We start from the raw sequence: 18,144 nt of genomic DNA, 5'->3' as shown, positions 1-18,144 counted from the left end.
AACGGGGCTGAATAATGAACTTGAAAAAGCCAAGCTGGTGAGTATCTTAAGTTGTCATGATATACTCCTGGTTGTAGTGATTGCAGACCCTTGAGAAAAAAAGAATCCTTTAATGTGCCAAATGGAGCTGTTAAATCACTTTCTATGTTGAGCTATGGTTGTATGTATCACCTCTGTGAAGCAGATCATTTTACAAGTGGCACATGTGAAAAGCTAGGTAATAGACGTACAAATCTGGGAGACCTATTGCTTTCCTTCATGAGCTCTTTAGAGTTTTGTGTGAAAAGGGTGACTTTTTTCCTCCAGAAAATATTCAAAATATTCTTTCCAAGATAGCAGAAGTTTTATAGCTAACTTGCCTGTTAAATACAAGAGTTCAGGTTCTGTACTCATCTCTGTAATTTCAATCTGACTAAATAGGGAACTGGAATCTGCTGTCAGAGTCCAATATCTTGCGGTTCAAAGTGTTTTCGGTATATAAGAAAACCATGTTAAGTAAGTTAGCAGAGACAGTAGGATTCATAGAAGCCCAATTAATTAATTAATTCTAGGCCCCTTTTTCTGTACTCCTGTCCTTTCTGAAGCTCTCAATTTTTTGATCCAAAGTCCATTGAAATAAATGGAAAACCGCCCACTGAAGTTAGTGGGTTGTGTGGGCTAAGGGCTATAGTGAGCTATTTTACAGGAAAGACTATAATCTTCAGCAAGCGCAGCCACTGACAGTCACTGGAAGATCCATAGTTGTGCCAAATTCTCCTTAACTCCAAGACAGATTATGTTTGTAGGAGGCCCTGCAGCACACTAAAATAAAGATCTGTATGTCCTTATTTCAGATTATATTATGGAACCTTTGGACCACTCCTTCAACCCCTCTGACATAAGCCCTTTGTGCTAGTTTTTTATATTCACTTGCTTCCTCATTAACACCTTATTAAACTGCATATCTGTATCATCAGATCATTGCACTGTAGCTTTTAATTCAATTTCTAGTGTATCCTTCACAAGTATAAAACTACCCGGCCTGCTGCATTGAGATTTCATATCAAAGCAATCTATTCACTCAGTGCATGAATAATTTCTCCAATTTCTATTAATCTTAAAGGGAGTCATGACTGTAAATAATATCAATGGGAAAATATACTTTTCTGAGATAGTATATTTTAAATTTTTAAATCAAGGCAACCTGTGAAAATAAATTTTCAGCCTTATAACAAAGTAGGAATACATGTACACAAAGACACTTACTATAAACAAATGTTATTTAATGTACATGATTTACAATCTGGTAAAAAAAAACAACCCACCCCACCATTACAATGCAGTTTTGAAAAGTCTTACTTTATGTACACACTAATGATTTTTTCCTTTGTAAGACGCATAGCAATCCACAGGTATTATGCGGGAAGGAGGCTGAGCTCTGAGAATGCCAACTTATTTTACAAAAGAGACTGAACAGGGCTATGTAGGAGAACAAGAATCTACACCGAGAGCTGCTGAACAGCTACAGGGTAGGTGACCACTCTAACCTGGGAGTCGACATCCTGTGACAGCAGCCCACAAAATGGCAAAATCATACCAGTTCCAAACTGGACACTGGGAAAGAGCCGACCATTCAAACTGGGCATCCCTCAGCAGAATTTGAGGTCATGAAACTTGTAAACATATAATTAAACACTGAAAACTGAATTGCCTCTCCTAGCTAAGGTGAGATATGCATCATTCAGCAGTGCTCTGCTGCCTGCCCGAGGGACTAAAATGGCTTTTCACTCTTTGCTGGTGGGGACACAATGTCTAGAACAGCACATGCAGGTTAGAATCTAACCCTGAAAACTCTCTGACTGTGGTGGCGGCAGCTGCTCACAATTGCCTGGAATTCTAGGTAGCGGTAGTGGCCTCCAGTATTATTCCTACTTACCATTTGTAATTTACTGCTCTCAATGGATACCAGGGCTTTCTATTATTTAAACAGAGTATAAGGCGTGCACAATGTGCTTTGCCTCGCCACCCCATACTCTGATCCACTCACTGCACTCTTCACCATTTCCACCCTTTCAAGGCCTAGCATTGAAGACTCCCTGGACAAAAACATTGCCACACCCGCAGGATTTACAGAGCTAGAACACTATCCCCTTGAAAGGTTTTAGGAACCATATATTCCCCACCCTCTCAAATCCCAACTATATGTGAGGTGGGAGGAGGAACTAGAGGAACAACACAGAACAGGAGTAATCCTACAACTGTCTCCTTAGTCTAGTCCCAAAGCACCAACAAACAAAGAAACTGAAGATAGCAATCTCAAACTCTGGCTGATGAATGCAGAGTTCAGCCATCCATTAAACCAGCACCATTCTGGATTTGATTTTTGATTAGACACATTCCCTTGCCTGCATAATTGACATCTGGTTTATTTTAGCCCAGCTACTCCCTGCAGGCTACACAGTACAACACAAACCAAGGTAGATCACAGACAAGCCAAATGGAAGAAAATAGTCCAGGTTCCCTCAACCCTCCGATGCAGATGACACTCCACTCCAGAAACAAAATCAGAAGACCAAAAAGAATCCAGTGTTCGACAGCTCTCCAGAGGGAGAGCTTGCTGACTTCCTAGAGGGTCTAATGGTGCAGTTCCTCAGCATGATGCTGAAATCCTCCAGGTTTATTGCTCTTAGAGACATCAGTTTCCACATGGCTAATGCCAAAGACACTCTAGAATCCAATCTCTTTTCCATTATCAATACTACAGATTTCACATAGACTGTCTCCAGACTCTCACTCTGCTAGTAACATGCTGGGAAGACTCTTCAGCCTATGAGTATGCTGATAGCGAAACCACCTCATGTCCCATTGTCCTGGTCTGGCCACCAGTTCATATAGGGAAAGATCAGGGCCTTCACAGGGGAAAGGACTGGAAACTTTTCTTTTTTAAGGGAAGCTGACAGTCACTTTTAGATCCTTCAAATTAGCGGAGGAGAGCCTGCAGTCATAGGCTATGCAGAGGCCAGCACCGGGACTGGGCACTAGGTGTGGAACAAATGAATAAAGTCAGAAATAACTTAATGTGGATTATAGCCATGTACGCGAGATAGATACATAAATGTTTCCACAGGGAGAGCCATCAATTCTTAAATTAAACTCTGTAAAAATCTTTATTTGTGATCTTTTTTTTTAAGAAGATCATGGCTCTTTAGTTACAGTCCTTGCTTCCTAAAAGGGCTGATAGATAACTTATATCTATAACTTATAGATAACCTGAGGAAAATTGCTGAGTTGAGAAGATTCTTTTACTTTAATATATAGTATTTTCACTTATCATTAACTTTTAAAAGCATTTCTCTGAAAAGCCCATTGTTTATGTTTATGGCAATTACATTCTCTTATAGATATTTTGAAATGATGACCATGCACAGAGGCATAGGTGCAGTCAGATGTAAGCATTGAATGTGTCAACCTACCCTAACATAACAGTTTCACATTAAATATAATTAGAAATGGATGTTGAGTTCATCAATAGTCTCGAGACACTATCGCATGTGCGAATGATGCAACAGGAACCTAAACCCTTTTTCACCTGTTCATTACAGGCAGGGGATTCTTAAACCAACAGAACTTGCTCTTTAAAATCAATATGTGAAAACAAAATGCTATATGTCAGGACCTGATCCTGTCAGGTGCTGCCTTCCTGCTGATAGGAGATGCTTAGATTAGGTACCAAGGAAGGACATTCACTACAGATCACTGCTCCAATGACTACTTCTCCAGACATTAGCTGACCAGGGATCTGATCATCTACAATACCTAAAAGTCCAATAGAGAGTCAGAGGCTGTGGTTTCTGAGTGTGAGGTAGCAATAAAATGAGGCTTTACAACAGATTATTACATTTCTGCTCTTAGTATGTTATTGTTCTACCACTGTTTAAAAATTAATGTCCTTGGCTTTAAAATCATAATGAACACTTTAAAGGCATGCTTCAGGATATCACTCCCTTTGTTTAAATAAACTTCATTCATTATTGCCTTCAAAGCCTCTTTCTAGTTTCATGTGCCTCTTAGTCCATACAGCATGGTTTTGTAATCCATGTACTTGATTTTCTTCAACCATGATGTCTCTGTACCTTGGGAAAAATAAAAGATTTTAGTGTACTCAGAAATTGGTGGGTACTCAGAACACTCTGTGCTTTCATCATAAACTTTACCAAGCAGTTTCCAATGAATATTTGCCTTCCCAAGCCACTCAGAAATGGAATATTGAATACTGATCCATAAAGCTTGTTTAGTTTTTTGAAAAATAAGCTACCTTTCCAAAAATAGAGAGAAGCATACTTGGAAGCAAATACTCTTTGCAATGGTATATACTGTACTGTTGGTATTGAATAGAAAACCTTTATTACTCAGACCAAATAATCTATTTACACAATCTATACAACATTTAATAATAGATGAAACCTTTCAAGATGTCCATAAAGTGGATCTTTGAATCAAATTTGTTTATGAGCACTGAATTTTTTATAATCAGGTACTGATATATAAATTAAGCTCCCTTCAAAAATTTGCATTACAGACATTAAAATCCAGCAAAATAACAATACTTCACACAAATAGAGCTTTACATTTTCAAAAAGTTGTATGAATTCTCACATCAACTGATAAATACTTTGGCCCATCCCTAGTAATTAGCTAACAACTCCCACCCCAAATTAGATTCTTTGGTGAAAACGGAACCTGGATTTGAATCACCAATCTTTTTAGTTTTGAAAAACAAAATGTGGCTTTCAAACAAGTTACAAAACAAGTTTTTGTGAAACCAAAACCACAGCAGTTTTCCCATTTCTTTTGCCCCCTGTTCCTTTATTATATTGTGTACTCATAATGTAATTACCTGTAGTTTCTTTGCACAGATGACTCCAGTATAACCAGGACGACAAGAGCACACATTAGGCAGCACACACCTACCACCAAAGAGACATTTCTGACTGCACACAGCTGAAATATGCAAAGGTATATGGCTTTAATCTCAAAAACAAAGTAACTGCTTTGTAAAGAAAATGGCCCCAATACTGGGTTATGCCATGACCTCTGTGTACTCACTCTGCTGACAGACAGGTGCCATAAGCCCAATAGATCTCTTCACTGAGGAATACCCCCAGTGTAAGGGGGATTCCATGGTACTATAGGGCCAGCAGAATGGCTCTATGCCACCTCCCTTCACAGCCCTCATGGTAGATACATACTTGGGGCAATACTGAGAGAGGGAAGGGGGCATGGCTGGGGCTTGGCCAGAGCACACTGTGATCTGACTGTTCTGGGCTATTGCTATGGCCCCTAAGGGTTGTTGCAGCAGTGTGTAGAGCAGATCACCAAGGACTGCAATGCTCCCTGGCCACCTCCAGCTACTGTTGGGCTGCAAAATGGTACACAGACACCTCTAGGCTTCATCCCACTTCTCTGTCAACACTGGGGCCAAAATGCAAAATCAAATGAAGACAGAGGAGTCAAGGGTCTGATGTATGTCTGTACACTTAACAGTCATTAACTTTGTTGAAGCAACATCAATGTCTTTTTTTTTAAGAGTTAAAAATCATATCAGACTTACGTGTTTGACACTGAACCCCTTCCCACTGTGGAAGGCAATGACACATGCTTGGTCCGATACATTCTCCGCCGTTCTTACATTTCTGAAGACAAATAGCTTCATACCCCCCCCCAAAAAGAAATGTTAAATTATTGCACTCCAATATTGCCCATAATGTGTGGAGTGCTGACCTCCCCCCCCACACACACCCCAGAAGACACCAACTCATCCCTGAGAAGCTCACAATCTAAGGCTATGTCTACACTATGAGCTAAAGGTGTCATTCCCCTGCTTGTGTACACATCCTTGTGCTAGTTTTTATTGAGCTCGCGCGAGTATAAATAGCAGTGAAGCCTCAGTAGCAATGGTAGCGGCAGTGGAGACATGACTGAGCCGTGCTGAGTACAAACTAGCATGAAATTGGTGGGTATGTACTTGGCATAGGTCAGCCACATCTCCGCTGCTGCTAAAACTACTACTGAGGCTAGACTGATACTTGCACTCGTGTTAGCTCAATGAGAACTAGTGCGAGGATATGTACACAAACAGGGGAATCACACCCTTAGTTCATAGTGAAGGTGTAGCCTAAGAAGACAAGCAGTATAGAGAGGGCAGGGAAAAGGAATATAGTCAAAGCACATACCATTTTTAACATATATGGTATTTAATGATTATAAAATAGTATACACTTTAAAAATAAAAGAACACTCCACATCACGAATATTCAGCTGCCTTCAACCTGTCCATTAGCAGATGGCCAAATTCTAGTAGGCACCCTGGAAGATGGGGGTTTTGAAGAAGAAATTCAGTGGCTTTATGGATCAGTTCAAGAAGGGTGTTTTATACATAAGGGCCAGCAGGGGGGAAGGTGCAAAGACCATTGTGAAGGAAGTAGATAAGTGGACAATCAATTCTGGCATCATTGACAGAGAAGGAGTAATGCATTGAGAAATAAAATCTCAAGGTTTTCAAATGTACAAGAGGTTACAGAATTTGAGCCCAACTTTAAAAAACGTTAACAAAGCTTGCCAGGGCTTTATGTAAGCACAAGGGGCAATGTGATAGAGTCAAAAACATATAAGGAGAGAGAAGCAGAGCAATGAACAGCCTGGAAGGTGAAGACAAGTTCAAGAAGCTTGAACTTTGGGGCGGGGGGAACAACACAGCCAAGGGATCTAAAGAGGTGATCAGGTGGTCAGAACAAGGAGCAAACAGGATTCTCTTAGCTGCAATCTGAATTAACTAGAAGTGGGACAAGGTGAGTGCCAGGTAAGCCACAGAAGAACAGGGTACAGTTGTAAAGATGTGAAATACTTAGGGTTTAGACAGGAGTTTTAGCTGTGTGGACAAAAAGAAAATGTCAGGGTTTTTTTAAGAGATGCTTTGTCCAATACAAAAGAACTTTTAAACTAAATTCCTTGCTGACTTGACCCTGTTAAAGTCAAAAGGGTTGTGTAGGTGTAACTAGAGGCTGAATTTGTCCTGATATTTTTAAGAGCAGAAAATATTAAGAGAATTAATATATACATGGAAGTACAAATATGTGTTTAATGACATGTGTTTCTGAAAGAAAAGATATTTAGGGCTGGATTTTGCTTTCATATCAATGTAATTCCTATTGATTTAAATGAAGTTCCTCCTGATTTACCCTGCTGTCAATGAAATCAGGATTAGGGCCAGAACTGGAACTCTCTGAAAAGGCTCTTACAGACATACTTTGGGTGTAAGCACTGGAAACATGGGGCTTTTAATGTCGACAATAATTGAAATAGAAAAGAAAAACATTACATGCTACTCTCGAACAGAAAGTATGTCCTGTTTTCATGGTTTAAACTGAAACCTCCATGGCTTTGGCTCAGTAGTACAGATATCACATCCTGCATTTTGATGTGGGTCTGTAGTCAGAGGAAAAAGTATCCCATCCCCTCACCCCACCCCACCCCACAAGCTGTTTGGTACTATCTTCATGACTTTTGCTGGACAGAACTGTCAGTTACATTATTTAGCCAAATATTTCCTTTAATACATTTTAGCATGTTAGTTATAAGATACTTACGTGTATTACATCGTTTTCCTCTCCACCCTGAGGGGCAAGAGCAAATGTTTGGCCCCACACATCTGCCTCCATTCATGCACATTGGGTCACAGACACCTTAAATTAAATATCATTTACTGATTAGTACAAATAATGAACCCGAGAGCATTTCACCAATTGCTTCTGAATCCTGGAAGCATTTTGATGTTGTCTTACTTTTTTCACATCTTCTGCCAGTGTACCCATCAGGACAGGTGCACACATTATTTCTCATGCAGTGGCCACCATTCTTACAGGGAGGGTAGCAAACAGCTAAAAGATACAAATGTGGGAATAAGGCATAACTTCAAATATTGTATACTATAGGAAGGAATAGCTTTCTCCTTCTTATATTGCATACTATCCTAACAAAACAGATTGTAACCACTATTAAGATGCACATCTATTAGGAATCTTTCTAGGATATTTATATTTAGCAAAATCCTGCCTGTCTGGCAGGAGCCATATTGACATGGAGCAGTGCCTATTCTGTAGCAGATACAGGACCCATTCTAGAAGCACAGGGTAGGATGGCTCAGGGCTCGCAGCTGCACTGCAGGATGCTATGCACGCTAGTATCCCTGATAGCCAAGGCTACGATTTTGTCATGGAGGTCATGGAAGTCACGGAATCTGTGACTTCCAAAGATGTCCATGACTTCAGCCCGCAGCAGCAGGGAGCTGCAGGGTCCTGCTGCTGTCCACCGTGGCTGGGAGCTGCAGGGTACCCACTGCCCGCGATGGTGGGGGCCCCCCGAGGTCTGAGCCAACTTGTGTGACGGAGGACCCCGCAGCTCCTGGCTGCCGTGGGCCAGGGAGACCCCACAGCTCCCGGCTCCTGTGGGCAGCAGGGTGACCCCAGAGCTCCAGGCCACCGCAGGCAGCAGGAGGCTCAAGCCACCATGGGGGGGGTGAACTCGCAGCTCCTGGCTGGCCCCCCCCTTCACCCTCCCCGCAGCTCCCAGCCGCCTTGGGCAGCAGGGACCCTGCAGCTCTGTGACGCGGGTGGAGGGGGACCCTGGACTTCTGAGTCCCAACAGTTGGTGGGGCCCCCCGGAGCTCCCAGCCGGCCCCCACAGCTGCCCAGAGCTCCCCATTTTGTCACTGATATTTTTAGTAAAAGTCAGGGACAAGTCACAGGCTTCTGTGAATTTTTCTTTATTGCCCGTGACCTGTCCGGACTTCTACTAAAAATATCCATGACAAAATCTTAGCCTTACTGATAGCAGTGTGCAGGCTGGCTAGCTAAGGGCCCAGTCATACCCCACAGCCAACAGTCCTTTGTACAATTGTGACTGGCTTTTGTATGGGTGCAAAGGCGCAGGGCAAGCAAAGTTCCATGCATCCTCCCTCCTTGGACATTCACACAAGGGGCCAGCCACAATCTGGCCAGTATAAACAATGAAATCTTAAGGAAATCTCTGTCTTTCCCCTATGTTACTTTACTGAGAGTTTTTAAAATCCTGAGAGTGTCCTTTTAGAGGGAGGCATTTTCCTCAGTGTCTTCCCAAAAAAGAAAAGTAAGAGAAAAATTATTACCATTCTGACACTGGGCACCAAAGAATCCATTTGGACAGAGGCAAACATTTGGCTTAGTACAGGAGCCACCATTGAGGCATACGGGGTCACACACCACTGCAGAACAGCAGAAGGAAAAACAAAGCAATGAAAGCCACACAGAACTGCATCGCCACATATGGGTGATGAAATAGCTTGCTTTTACTGCAAGTACAGGGTGTTAATGATTAATGTGATTACAATGAATCTAAAAGACAGCAGGTGAAAGAACTGAAATGCCATTCCCTGCAAAGTTCCGCAGGCTGTGCTAAGAAATGAACTAATGGAGGCACATGGGGTCGCTAGGATTCCACAGCAGTAGCAGCAGCTCCTGCCTCCTGCTTGAGCCAAATGGTTCAGAAGGTTGAGCAATGGGAATCCCTTCTGCTTCTGGTAGGCCCCCGAGTGTGGAACTTTTGCAAAGCAGTTCCCTTTGGAGAATATCCAGTTTTACCTGTATTGCATGTAGGTCCATGCCAGCCAGCTTTACACTGGCAGACATCTGGAGTGAGACATTCACCACCATTTTCACAGTGTCTGTTGCAAACCACTATAATCCAGAAAATCAGAAAAAAAACCCCATGAGCTGAGAAAACAGTACAAAAGAGCTTGTTACAATTTTATGTCTGTGAGAAACCTCATTGATTTCTCAGTTCTTCCCCAGATATGAGCATGTATATTGTATTGATACTAATGGGAGTTACACACCAATCCATCACTTGAGGCTTCGTTTAAGATGAATCCTGTCTCAATGCCATATAGGAGCTTGACACCAGATTGGAAGATGTCAAAAAAGTCCCACTCTGAACAGATGCTCCTGGCCTGGATTTGTCTAATAATCACCTTTCTAAGTACATGCTTAGAAAAGGGAAGGTTCAAGACTGAGCAACAAATGGTACAACAACATCAAGTGATGGTTTCCTGAAGCACGGACCTTTCAGTGAGTAACGACTTGTGTGCAAATTAACCAAAATTCTGGTTCGAACACTTGGAGCATCTAAGGCCAGATATAACTAATGTGAAACACAGTATCTCACTTGGGACTAAACTGTTCAAACTGGCCAGCTGTAATACCCAACAAAGGTCTCCATTTTGCATTTCAGGTCAGAGGATGAGTCCATTAATGTGCTGTTATGCTCAGTGATCTTACACACCACTGACCTAGCATTTACTACTATCAACCTCAGAATGAGGACCATCCCAACAGCTTAAGGATGGGCCATGTTAGGAATCCAGAAACAGTAACCAGATGCCAAAAATTACACTTGTTCTGGATAATGTCCTAACCTCAACTCTAAATCCATCTCCCTGAGCAATTAATCATAATAATAATACATTATTTAGCACATACATAACGTTTGACATCTTCAAAGTGCTGTACAAACATTATTTAATTGATGCTAGTAAGCCCCAGTTCTAGTAGCCTTCAAACAGTCATCTTGGATTTTACTATTTGCTAACAGTGCATCAGAAATGTAAAGCATTGTTCGTTTTAATAAATCCCAGTGCAGGGGAATAAAAGTTACTGTATTCTTGATTTCTACATTTTCGTTTGCTTACTTGTTTCACACCTGGGTCCCACAAAACCATAAGGGCAGGTGCAGAGATTTCTGGCCAAGCATGTGCCTCCATGTTGACACAGTGGGTTACAATGTGCTGCAGATACAGAATTATGTTGTTCAAGAAGTCAGCTCTAAAAATATCTATTAAAATTGGTTATCTTTTAGTGATAACTAAAGGTAACATTTGTATCAGCAAAAAGAACTGGAAATAAACTGAAGACCCGTTGATGAAATAATGACAATGGAGCACCTCCTTCTTTCCACAGTGATGAAGTGCAGAAAGGGCCAAATTCTGCCTGATGAGCACATGCAGGTTGTTATGGGCCAAATTTGCCGCAAGTATGAGCTCCACTGAAATCAATAGAGGTACACCTGTGCATGTCAGCAATTAACTTGGCCCACTGTCTTCAATGGGAGCCATCTGTGCGACTGAGGGCACAGTTTGGCTCAAAGGGACTGGTCGTCATTTTATCAAAAATTACTAAATGTGCATAGTGGGGAGAGTGACAGGCCTGAGAACCACGTCCAATTTCAAATGAAAATATTAAGCCTGGTTTCTGCACTTGGCACTCTGTACACAGATGGGTGTACAAACGCCCACCATCAATTTTTAGCTTGCTAATTCGTATATTTTAAGGACATGGGAGAATGGGGTTTAATCTTTATGCAGTGTGTATATATGTATGTGTAGATATAATATAGCATCCAAATGTACTGATAATGTCATAAATAAAAATGAAAACCAAAATTCTTTTGGCCTTTACAGCTCACTACATTTAGGAACATCTTACCACATACAATGTTCATGGAGATTTCAATATTATGAAAGATACTTTAATGATACAGTTTATACATACATTTTATTATGACATGATAAAAGTCTTCAAATATGTAAAAGGTTGTTAAAAAGAGGAGGGTGATCAATTGTTCTCCTTAACCACTGAGGACAGGACAAGAAGTAATGGGCTTAGACTGCAGCTGGAGATTTAGGTTACACATTAGGAAAAATTTCCTAACTGTCAGGGTAGTGCAACACTCAAACAAATTACCTAGGGAGACTGGAATCTCCCTCAGGTTTTTCAGAACAGGTTAGACAAACACCTGTCAGGGGATAATACTTAATCCTGCCTCAGCGCAGGGGACTGAACTAGATTACCTATCAAGGTCCATTCCAGTCCTACGTTTCTATGATTTCATTTCTATGATAGTTCTAGGAATTGTGTAAACCAACAGACATCCCTCCCCCTGTCAGGATGAATACTCACAGTAGTGACAGTCAATCAGGGCACAACTTTTTTGGACTCTATGATTCTAATTTTAAGGAGACAGCCCAATTACCTTCCTCACAGGTTGATCCACTGTATCCTGGGGGACATTCACAGACATTGGGCTTCGTGCATTTGCCATGGTTTTTACAGTCAGGTTGACATACAGCTGTGCAAAATCAACACATGATTTTTAGATACTTTCATTAGCACATACTAGTTAGATGGGGTAAATTCAATGTACCATACTCACCACTCTGACAGTTATAACCAGAGTAGCCACGTTTGCATTTGCAAATATTGGGTGCCACGCACTCCATGTTTTTACCACATGCATGCCTACATATTGCTGCAAGGCAATAAGAGAAATAAGAGCAGAGGAATAAGGAAAATGACAGCAGCACTTTAGCATAATGAAGTCTTGCCTAACATGATTATTTATAAACACGTTGCATTAAATCAGCTAAGACCCTTGACATTAAGCATGGAAGCTAATGGACACTGAACAAACATTTTTTTTTTTTAAATGCATTCATACAACTGAACGTCTTGGTGTGAAATTCAAGCTGTATCATTTTTAATAGTGAAATAATGGACAATTTAAAGCTATTTTCTTTCCAGCCATTATACAGTAACAATATCTTTTTTTAAAATTATAAAAATGTCACAGATTCTTCATTGTAAAACATTTAGTATAATTATCAGCAATACCTCTGCAAGTGACACCATCTCCATAATAACCATAAGGACAACGACCGCATTTGAAACTTCCATCATGGCTTGGTTCACAGAGAACTCCAGGAAAACAAGGTAAATCAGCACAAGTTAATGCCTTAGGCACTGCTGTTGCATCTGATTCCTGATCTGTGCCAGGCACTTTTGGTGGGTCAGTGATTCCAACAAAACCAGACCGTAAAAGACTATCCTTATGCTTGACCGATGGGTGTTGAACTTTGTGACTATTTCCTCCTTTTAATACTCTGCTCATTATGGAGGGTATGTTCATTTTGCTGCTAAGCAATGTGTCCTTGCTAGTCTCTAAAGGATTGTAGGCCTCAGATTGTGTCATTGTTGTCTTATTGTGTAATACTGGGCTGTTCCTAAAAGATGGCGTTGTCACAGTGTTTACAGCAGAGCTTTCTCCTGTGTTATCTAGCTGGTTACTGATGGCAGTGAAGGTATGGCCAATGTATCTGGTACTCGCAGACTGGTTAAAAGTGGTTATTTGAGAATTAATTCGCTTCCACGGTGTGTTTGTTTTCACTGTGGAGGTTGAGGGGGTGCTGCTGGCTCTTTGCACAGAAATAAAACTTTCAACAACATCTGTAGGACTCGGAGTAAAGCTTGTGGCATTAGGAACTCTCTCAATGGACTGTTGATAACCTACAAAACATCACAGAACAAAAAAAGTACAGAAATATTACAAGACATTTTTGTATGGGGATATTCAGATCTGATAAAATATGTCCTGTGCCTCATGAACCCTTCATCCACCCTTGCTAGGCCAGAATAAATACACTCAATAGGATTTAAGCCCTAAGAACGGCCCCTAAGCAGCCAGGATCAACAAAGCACAATGTCCTCGCCCTCCCCGACATGGCCTCTCTGCTGGGATGGATAGAATAGAACAGCCCAGCTCTGGCATACAACCAGGGATTCCCCCCACACAAACACAAACACACCAGGGCAATGAGCAGCTGTTCTGTTAGGACGGATTACCAACCTCTTTGTATTGCTGGGGACTGAGTATCTGGACCAGAGAGTTTAGTTTAAGATAAAGTGATTGCTTGCTATAATAACACTGCACATATATGTCAAGCCAACCCAAGTCCAGAGTTTAAAAAGCCACATACAGTTATTACTTTGAAATAGCATAAGCCGTAGGAAATGGTTGCCTGTAATACTCATAAAAATGCCCATATAATTTAAAAGGCATCATATAGTTTAATGAAAAAAGTGCTATGAAATAAGGGTTGTTTCACATTATTAAAATCCAAAGATTAATGATGTCTATATTTTTGCTTGTTATTCAACTATGCTATTACATTATTCCAACTGGTCTGCACCACAAAGATTTTGTTGTTATTGTTCCAAGTTATTTGATATGTTTGCAATATAAAACGCTACCTCCGCACACCAGTTTAAGCTTTTAATCCATCAGAAACTTTAACACACAAAAACAAAAACAAATATTTCAGCAAGTCCTATTACAAAGCTACCAAGCTGAATATGAATATCAACTTCAGTGAGGCATAGTCCTGTGTAAGACTGCTGCACTGGGCAACACAGCATGGGGAGTAGGTGAGCAGCTCTCAGTGGTGAAAGAACAGGTTAAGGACTATTTAGAAAAGCTGGACATGCACAAGTCCATGGGTCCAGATCTAATGCATCCAAGGATGCTGAGGGAGTTGGCTGATGTGATTGCAGAGCCATTGGCCATTATCTTTGAAAATTCGTGGCAATCGGGGGAGGTCCCAGGCGATTGGAAAAAGGCAAATATAGTGCCCATATTTTAAAAAGGAAAGAAAGAGAACCCGGGGAACTACAGACCAGTCAGCCTCACTTCAGTCCCGGAAAAATCATGGAGCAGGTCCTCAAGGAATCTATTTTGAAGCACTTGGAGGAGAGGAAGGTGATCAGGAACAGTTAACATGGATTCACCAAGGGCAAGTCATGCCTGACCAACCTGATTGCCTTCTATGATGAGATAACTGGCTCTGTGAATATGGGGAAAGCAGTGGATGTGATATATCTTGACTTTAGCAAAGCTTTTGATACGGTCTCCCACAGTATTCTTGCCAGCAAGTTAAAGACGTATGGGCTGGATGAATGGACTATAAGGTGGATAGAAAGCTGGCTAGATTGTTGGGCTCAATGGGTAGTGATCAACGGCTCGATGTCTAGTTGGCAGCCGGTATCAACCAGAGTGCCCCAGGGGTCGGTCCTGGGGCTGGTTTTGTTCAACATCTTTATTAATGATCTGGATGATGGGATTAATTGTACCCTCACCAAGTTCACAGATGACACTAAGCTGGAGGGGGGGGAAGGTAGATATGATGGAGGGTAGGGATAGGGTCCAGAGTGACCTAGACAAATTGGAGGATTGGGCCAAAAGAAATCTGATGAGGTTCAACAAGGACAAGTGCAGAGTTCTTCACTTAGGAAGGAAGAATTCCATGCACTGCTATAGGCTGGGGACCAACTGGCTAAGCAGAAGTTCTGCAGAAAAGGACATGGGGATTACAGTGGACAAGAAGCTGGATATGAGTTAGCAGTGTGACCTTGTTGCCAAGAAGGCCAATGGCATAGTGGGCTGTATTAGTAGGAGCATTGCCAGCAGATCAAGGGAAGTGATTATTCCCCTCTATTCGGCACTGGTGAGGCCACACCTGGAGTATTGCATCCAGTTTTGGTCCCTCCACTACAGAAGGGATGTGGACATATTGGAGAGAGTCCAGCGGAGGACAATGAAAATGATTAAGGGGTTGGGGCATATGACTTACAAGGAGAGGCTGAGGGAATTGGGGTTATTTAGTCTGCAGAAGAGAAGAGTGAGGGGGGATTTGATAGTAGCCTTCAATTACCTGAAGGGGGGTTCCAAAGAGGATGGAGCTAGGCTGTTCTCAATGGTGCAAGATGACAGAACAAGAAGCAATGGTCTCAAGTTGCAGTGGGGGAGGTCTAGGTTGGATATTAGGAAACACTATTTCACTAGGAGGGTGGTGAAGCACTGGAATGGGTTACCTAGGGAGGTGGTGGAATCTCCGTCCTTAGAGGTTTTTAAGGCCTGGCTTGATTTAGTTGGTGTTGGTCCTGCTTTGAGCAGGGGATCGGACTAGATGACCTCCTGAGGTCTCTTCCAACCATAATATTCTATGATTCTATGTTTATCAACAAGGTTTATATCTGGGAAGTAGAGTTGCCACCATATCTTTAGCTTGCATGTCTTGATATAATATTCATTACTGATTCTCTGCACCAAGACTGATTATTGGCAAGCATACTGTACATTGGTGTTTTATAATAGACCACTGTACTAGATAATTCCATCTGATTTAAATTTTTTGCATATTCCAATTTTTCTCTTTTCCTTGTTTTTCTGTACAGTGGTAAATGTTTATTAGGTCCAAATGGGCGTTATATAGGTTCCTAGCTAGGCTCACTCAGGGTATGTCTACACTGCAATAAAACATCCGGGGATGGCCCGTGTCAGCTGACTGAGGCTCATGGGGCTCAGGCTGTGTGGTTATAAAATTTCAGTGTAGACATTCGGGCTTGGGCGGGAGGGTCCCAAAGCAGAGGCTCCAGCCTGAGTCCAAATGTCTACACTGCAATTTCATAGCCCTGCTGCCAGAGCCCTGCAAGCCTGAGTCAGCTGATGTGGGCTAGCCGCTGGTGTTTTATTGCAATGCAGATATACCCTAAGGGTTTCAGCAGAGTATCATCTGCTGGCTGTGAACTCTCAAAGCCTTTCAATTAACTGAGATTTCAGTTAGTTAAAATTGTCTTGATTAAACATTAAGTAGAGTAAGAAAATCATTTTAAGGTATTACAAGCTGAAGGATTTGTTCATGGATTTAAATAATATAGCCTGGGATGCAGTGTGTATACGTGTGTAAAATGTATAGTCACAGAGTTCCTGAACACAGTTTCTAGTAATTGAATGTTTGAATTTTTCATAATACAAATGGAGTTAAAGGGCCAAATCCTGAGTCTCTCTGAGCTTCTCCTAGTCCCCTGGCCACCTTCTGTTAGTCCCTCTTGTCCTTCAAGGGTCAGAGATGGCATAAAAGGGGTGGAAGTGAGTACAGCCAGAGCACCAAACTGAGCTGGCAAAATGGCTTGTATAGGGCCTTTGCAGATGCCACAGCAGTCCTACTGCAGCAGCTCTACCTTACACTGGTGGCTGAACTGGCCCCAGGTACTCTCCAGGAGCAGGGAAGTAACACTCAGCCAGACCTTAGGATCTGGCCCTAATTCTTCTAGACTACTATTAGATGGCCTTTTGCAAGGGGAAATTTTCCGGCAATAGCATGCTAAGGTAATTATTATATCTCCTGTGGCTGAAAAACAAGCTATTTGCAGTTGAGGAAGAATTATCTGGTTTTGGTTACACCAGAAAGGGAGCATATCTCTTCCCCCACTAACATTTTAGAAGATTAATGGGAAAAGATGTGGAAAGGAAATTTCCTGAGAATGTAGCTTGACAAGGCACAGAGTTGAAATGCCAGGTATAAAAGTTAAAGGAGTTCTGGAGGTTAGAATTTAGAGTTCATTTGCAATACTCCTCACCCATGTATTTAGTTTAAGAATTAAAATGGCACTCAGTATAATGCCATAAACCACTGTCTGTTTCACACAACAGATGTCCCCTCCCTATTCGCATTTTATCTATTTTATAGCACTAGGCAGGCACACAGACAAAATACAACATGTACACTATCCCTCATTACAGTACCAATCAGGTGATTTTGCTATCTTAAGTGATGTTTTGATATTGACATTTTAGATCAGGAATAAGAATGCAGCCCAAGTAATGCATATATTCTGTTTCCTTTTAATCTTAAAAATTCATGTGAATAACATAAAATTGACTGGTAGCTTTACTTGCCAGATACATTCTCATCAGTATGTGCATCAGCAATTTCATTTTCTTCATGAAAAATGTAATCTTCACCCTCATTCCTTCCCATTTCTTCAGTGTCATCCTCTCTTTCATCATAAACATCTTCAAAGCTTTCCGGAGCCAAAAGATGTGAGGGAACATCACTTGTCAATTTTGTTTCAACTGCATATAAAACAATAGCAGAGTTAAAATGCTAGTAAAATAAAATACCTCAAGATTCTGAAAGGTCAGATGAACGGGGTGGGGGGAAAAGGGTTCTCCATAGTTTTTGAAAAAGTACATAACCATACCAAAACCTGAATTATTCAGTAGTTGCAATATTACATAATCTTGCAGGCACCTTGGGAAGTCATTTGTTTGATTTGAATAAATGTAATTAGATTTCTTAAAAAATAATTAGGATATTTGGTCAATAAATGCACATGGTAACCAAACACTGCATGTTAATGGGAAGTATCCTAGTTCTATAATATTAAATATCTGCAAAATATT

General features: G+C 41.3%; 1 protein-coding gene across 1 annotated transcript in view; it reads right to left on the bottom strand.

The window, feature by feature from the left end:
* Positions 1-4,000: 4,000 nt before the first annotated feature.
* The window catches only part of VWDE (von Willebrand factor D and EGF domains), a 66,588-nt gene continuing 52,444 nt past the window's right edge, over positions 4,001-18,144 (bottom strand). The window contains exons 20-31 of the mRNA XM_065398452.1: positions 17,638-17,814; positions 12,738-13,409; positions 12,280-12,375; positions 12,100-12,195; positions 10,760-10,855; positions 9,654-9,749; positions 9,182-9,277; positions 7,821-7,916; positions 7,626-7,721; positions 5,591-5,686; positions 4,877-4,946; positions 4,001-4,112 (exon numbers count right to left, since the gene is read on the bottom strand). Coding sequence (XP_065254524.1) covers positions 4,001-4,112; positions 4,877-4,946; positions 5,591-5,686; positions 7,626-7,721; positions 7,821-7,916; positions 9,182-9,277; positions 9,654-9,749; positions 10,760-10,855; positions 12,100-12,195; positions 12,280-12,375; positions 12,738-13,409; positions 17,638-17,814 — 1,799 coding nt within the window. The remainder of the gene's footprint in view (positions 4,113-4,876; positions 4,947-5,590; positions 5,687-7,625; positions 7,722-7,820; positions 7,917-9,181; positions 9,278-9,653; positions 9,750-10,759; positions 10,856-12,099; positions 12,196-12,279; positions 12,376-12,737; positions 13,410-17,637; positions 17,815-18,144) is intronic.

Source organism: Emys orbicularis, chromosome 2 (assembly GCF_028017835.1).
Source record: "Emys orbicularis isolate rEmyOrb1 chromosome 2, rEmyOrb1.hap1, whole genome shotgun sequence".
In the NCBI taxonomy this organism is placed as follows: Eukaryota; Metazoa; Chordata; order Testudines; family Emydidae; genus Emys; species Emys orbicularis.
This window is presented reverse-complemented; position numbering and strand designations above follow the sequence as displayed.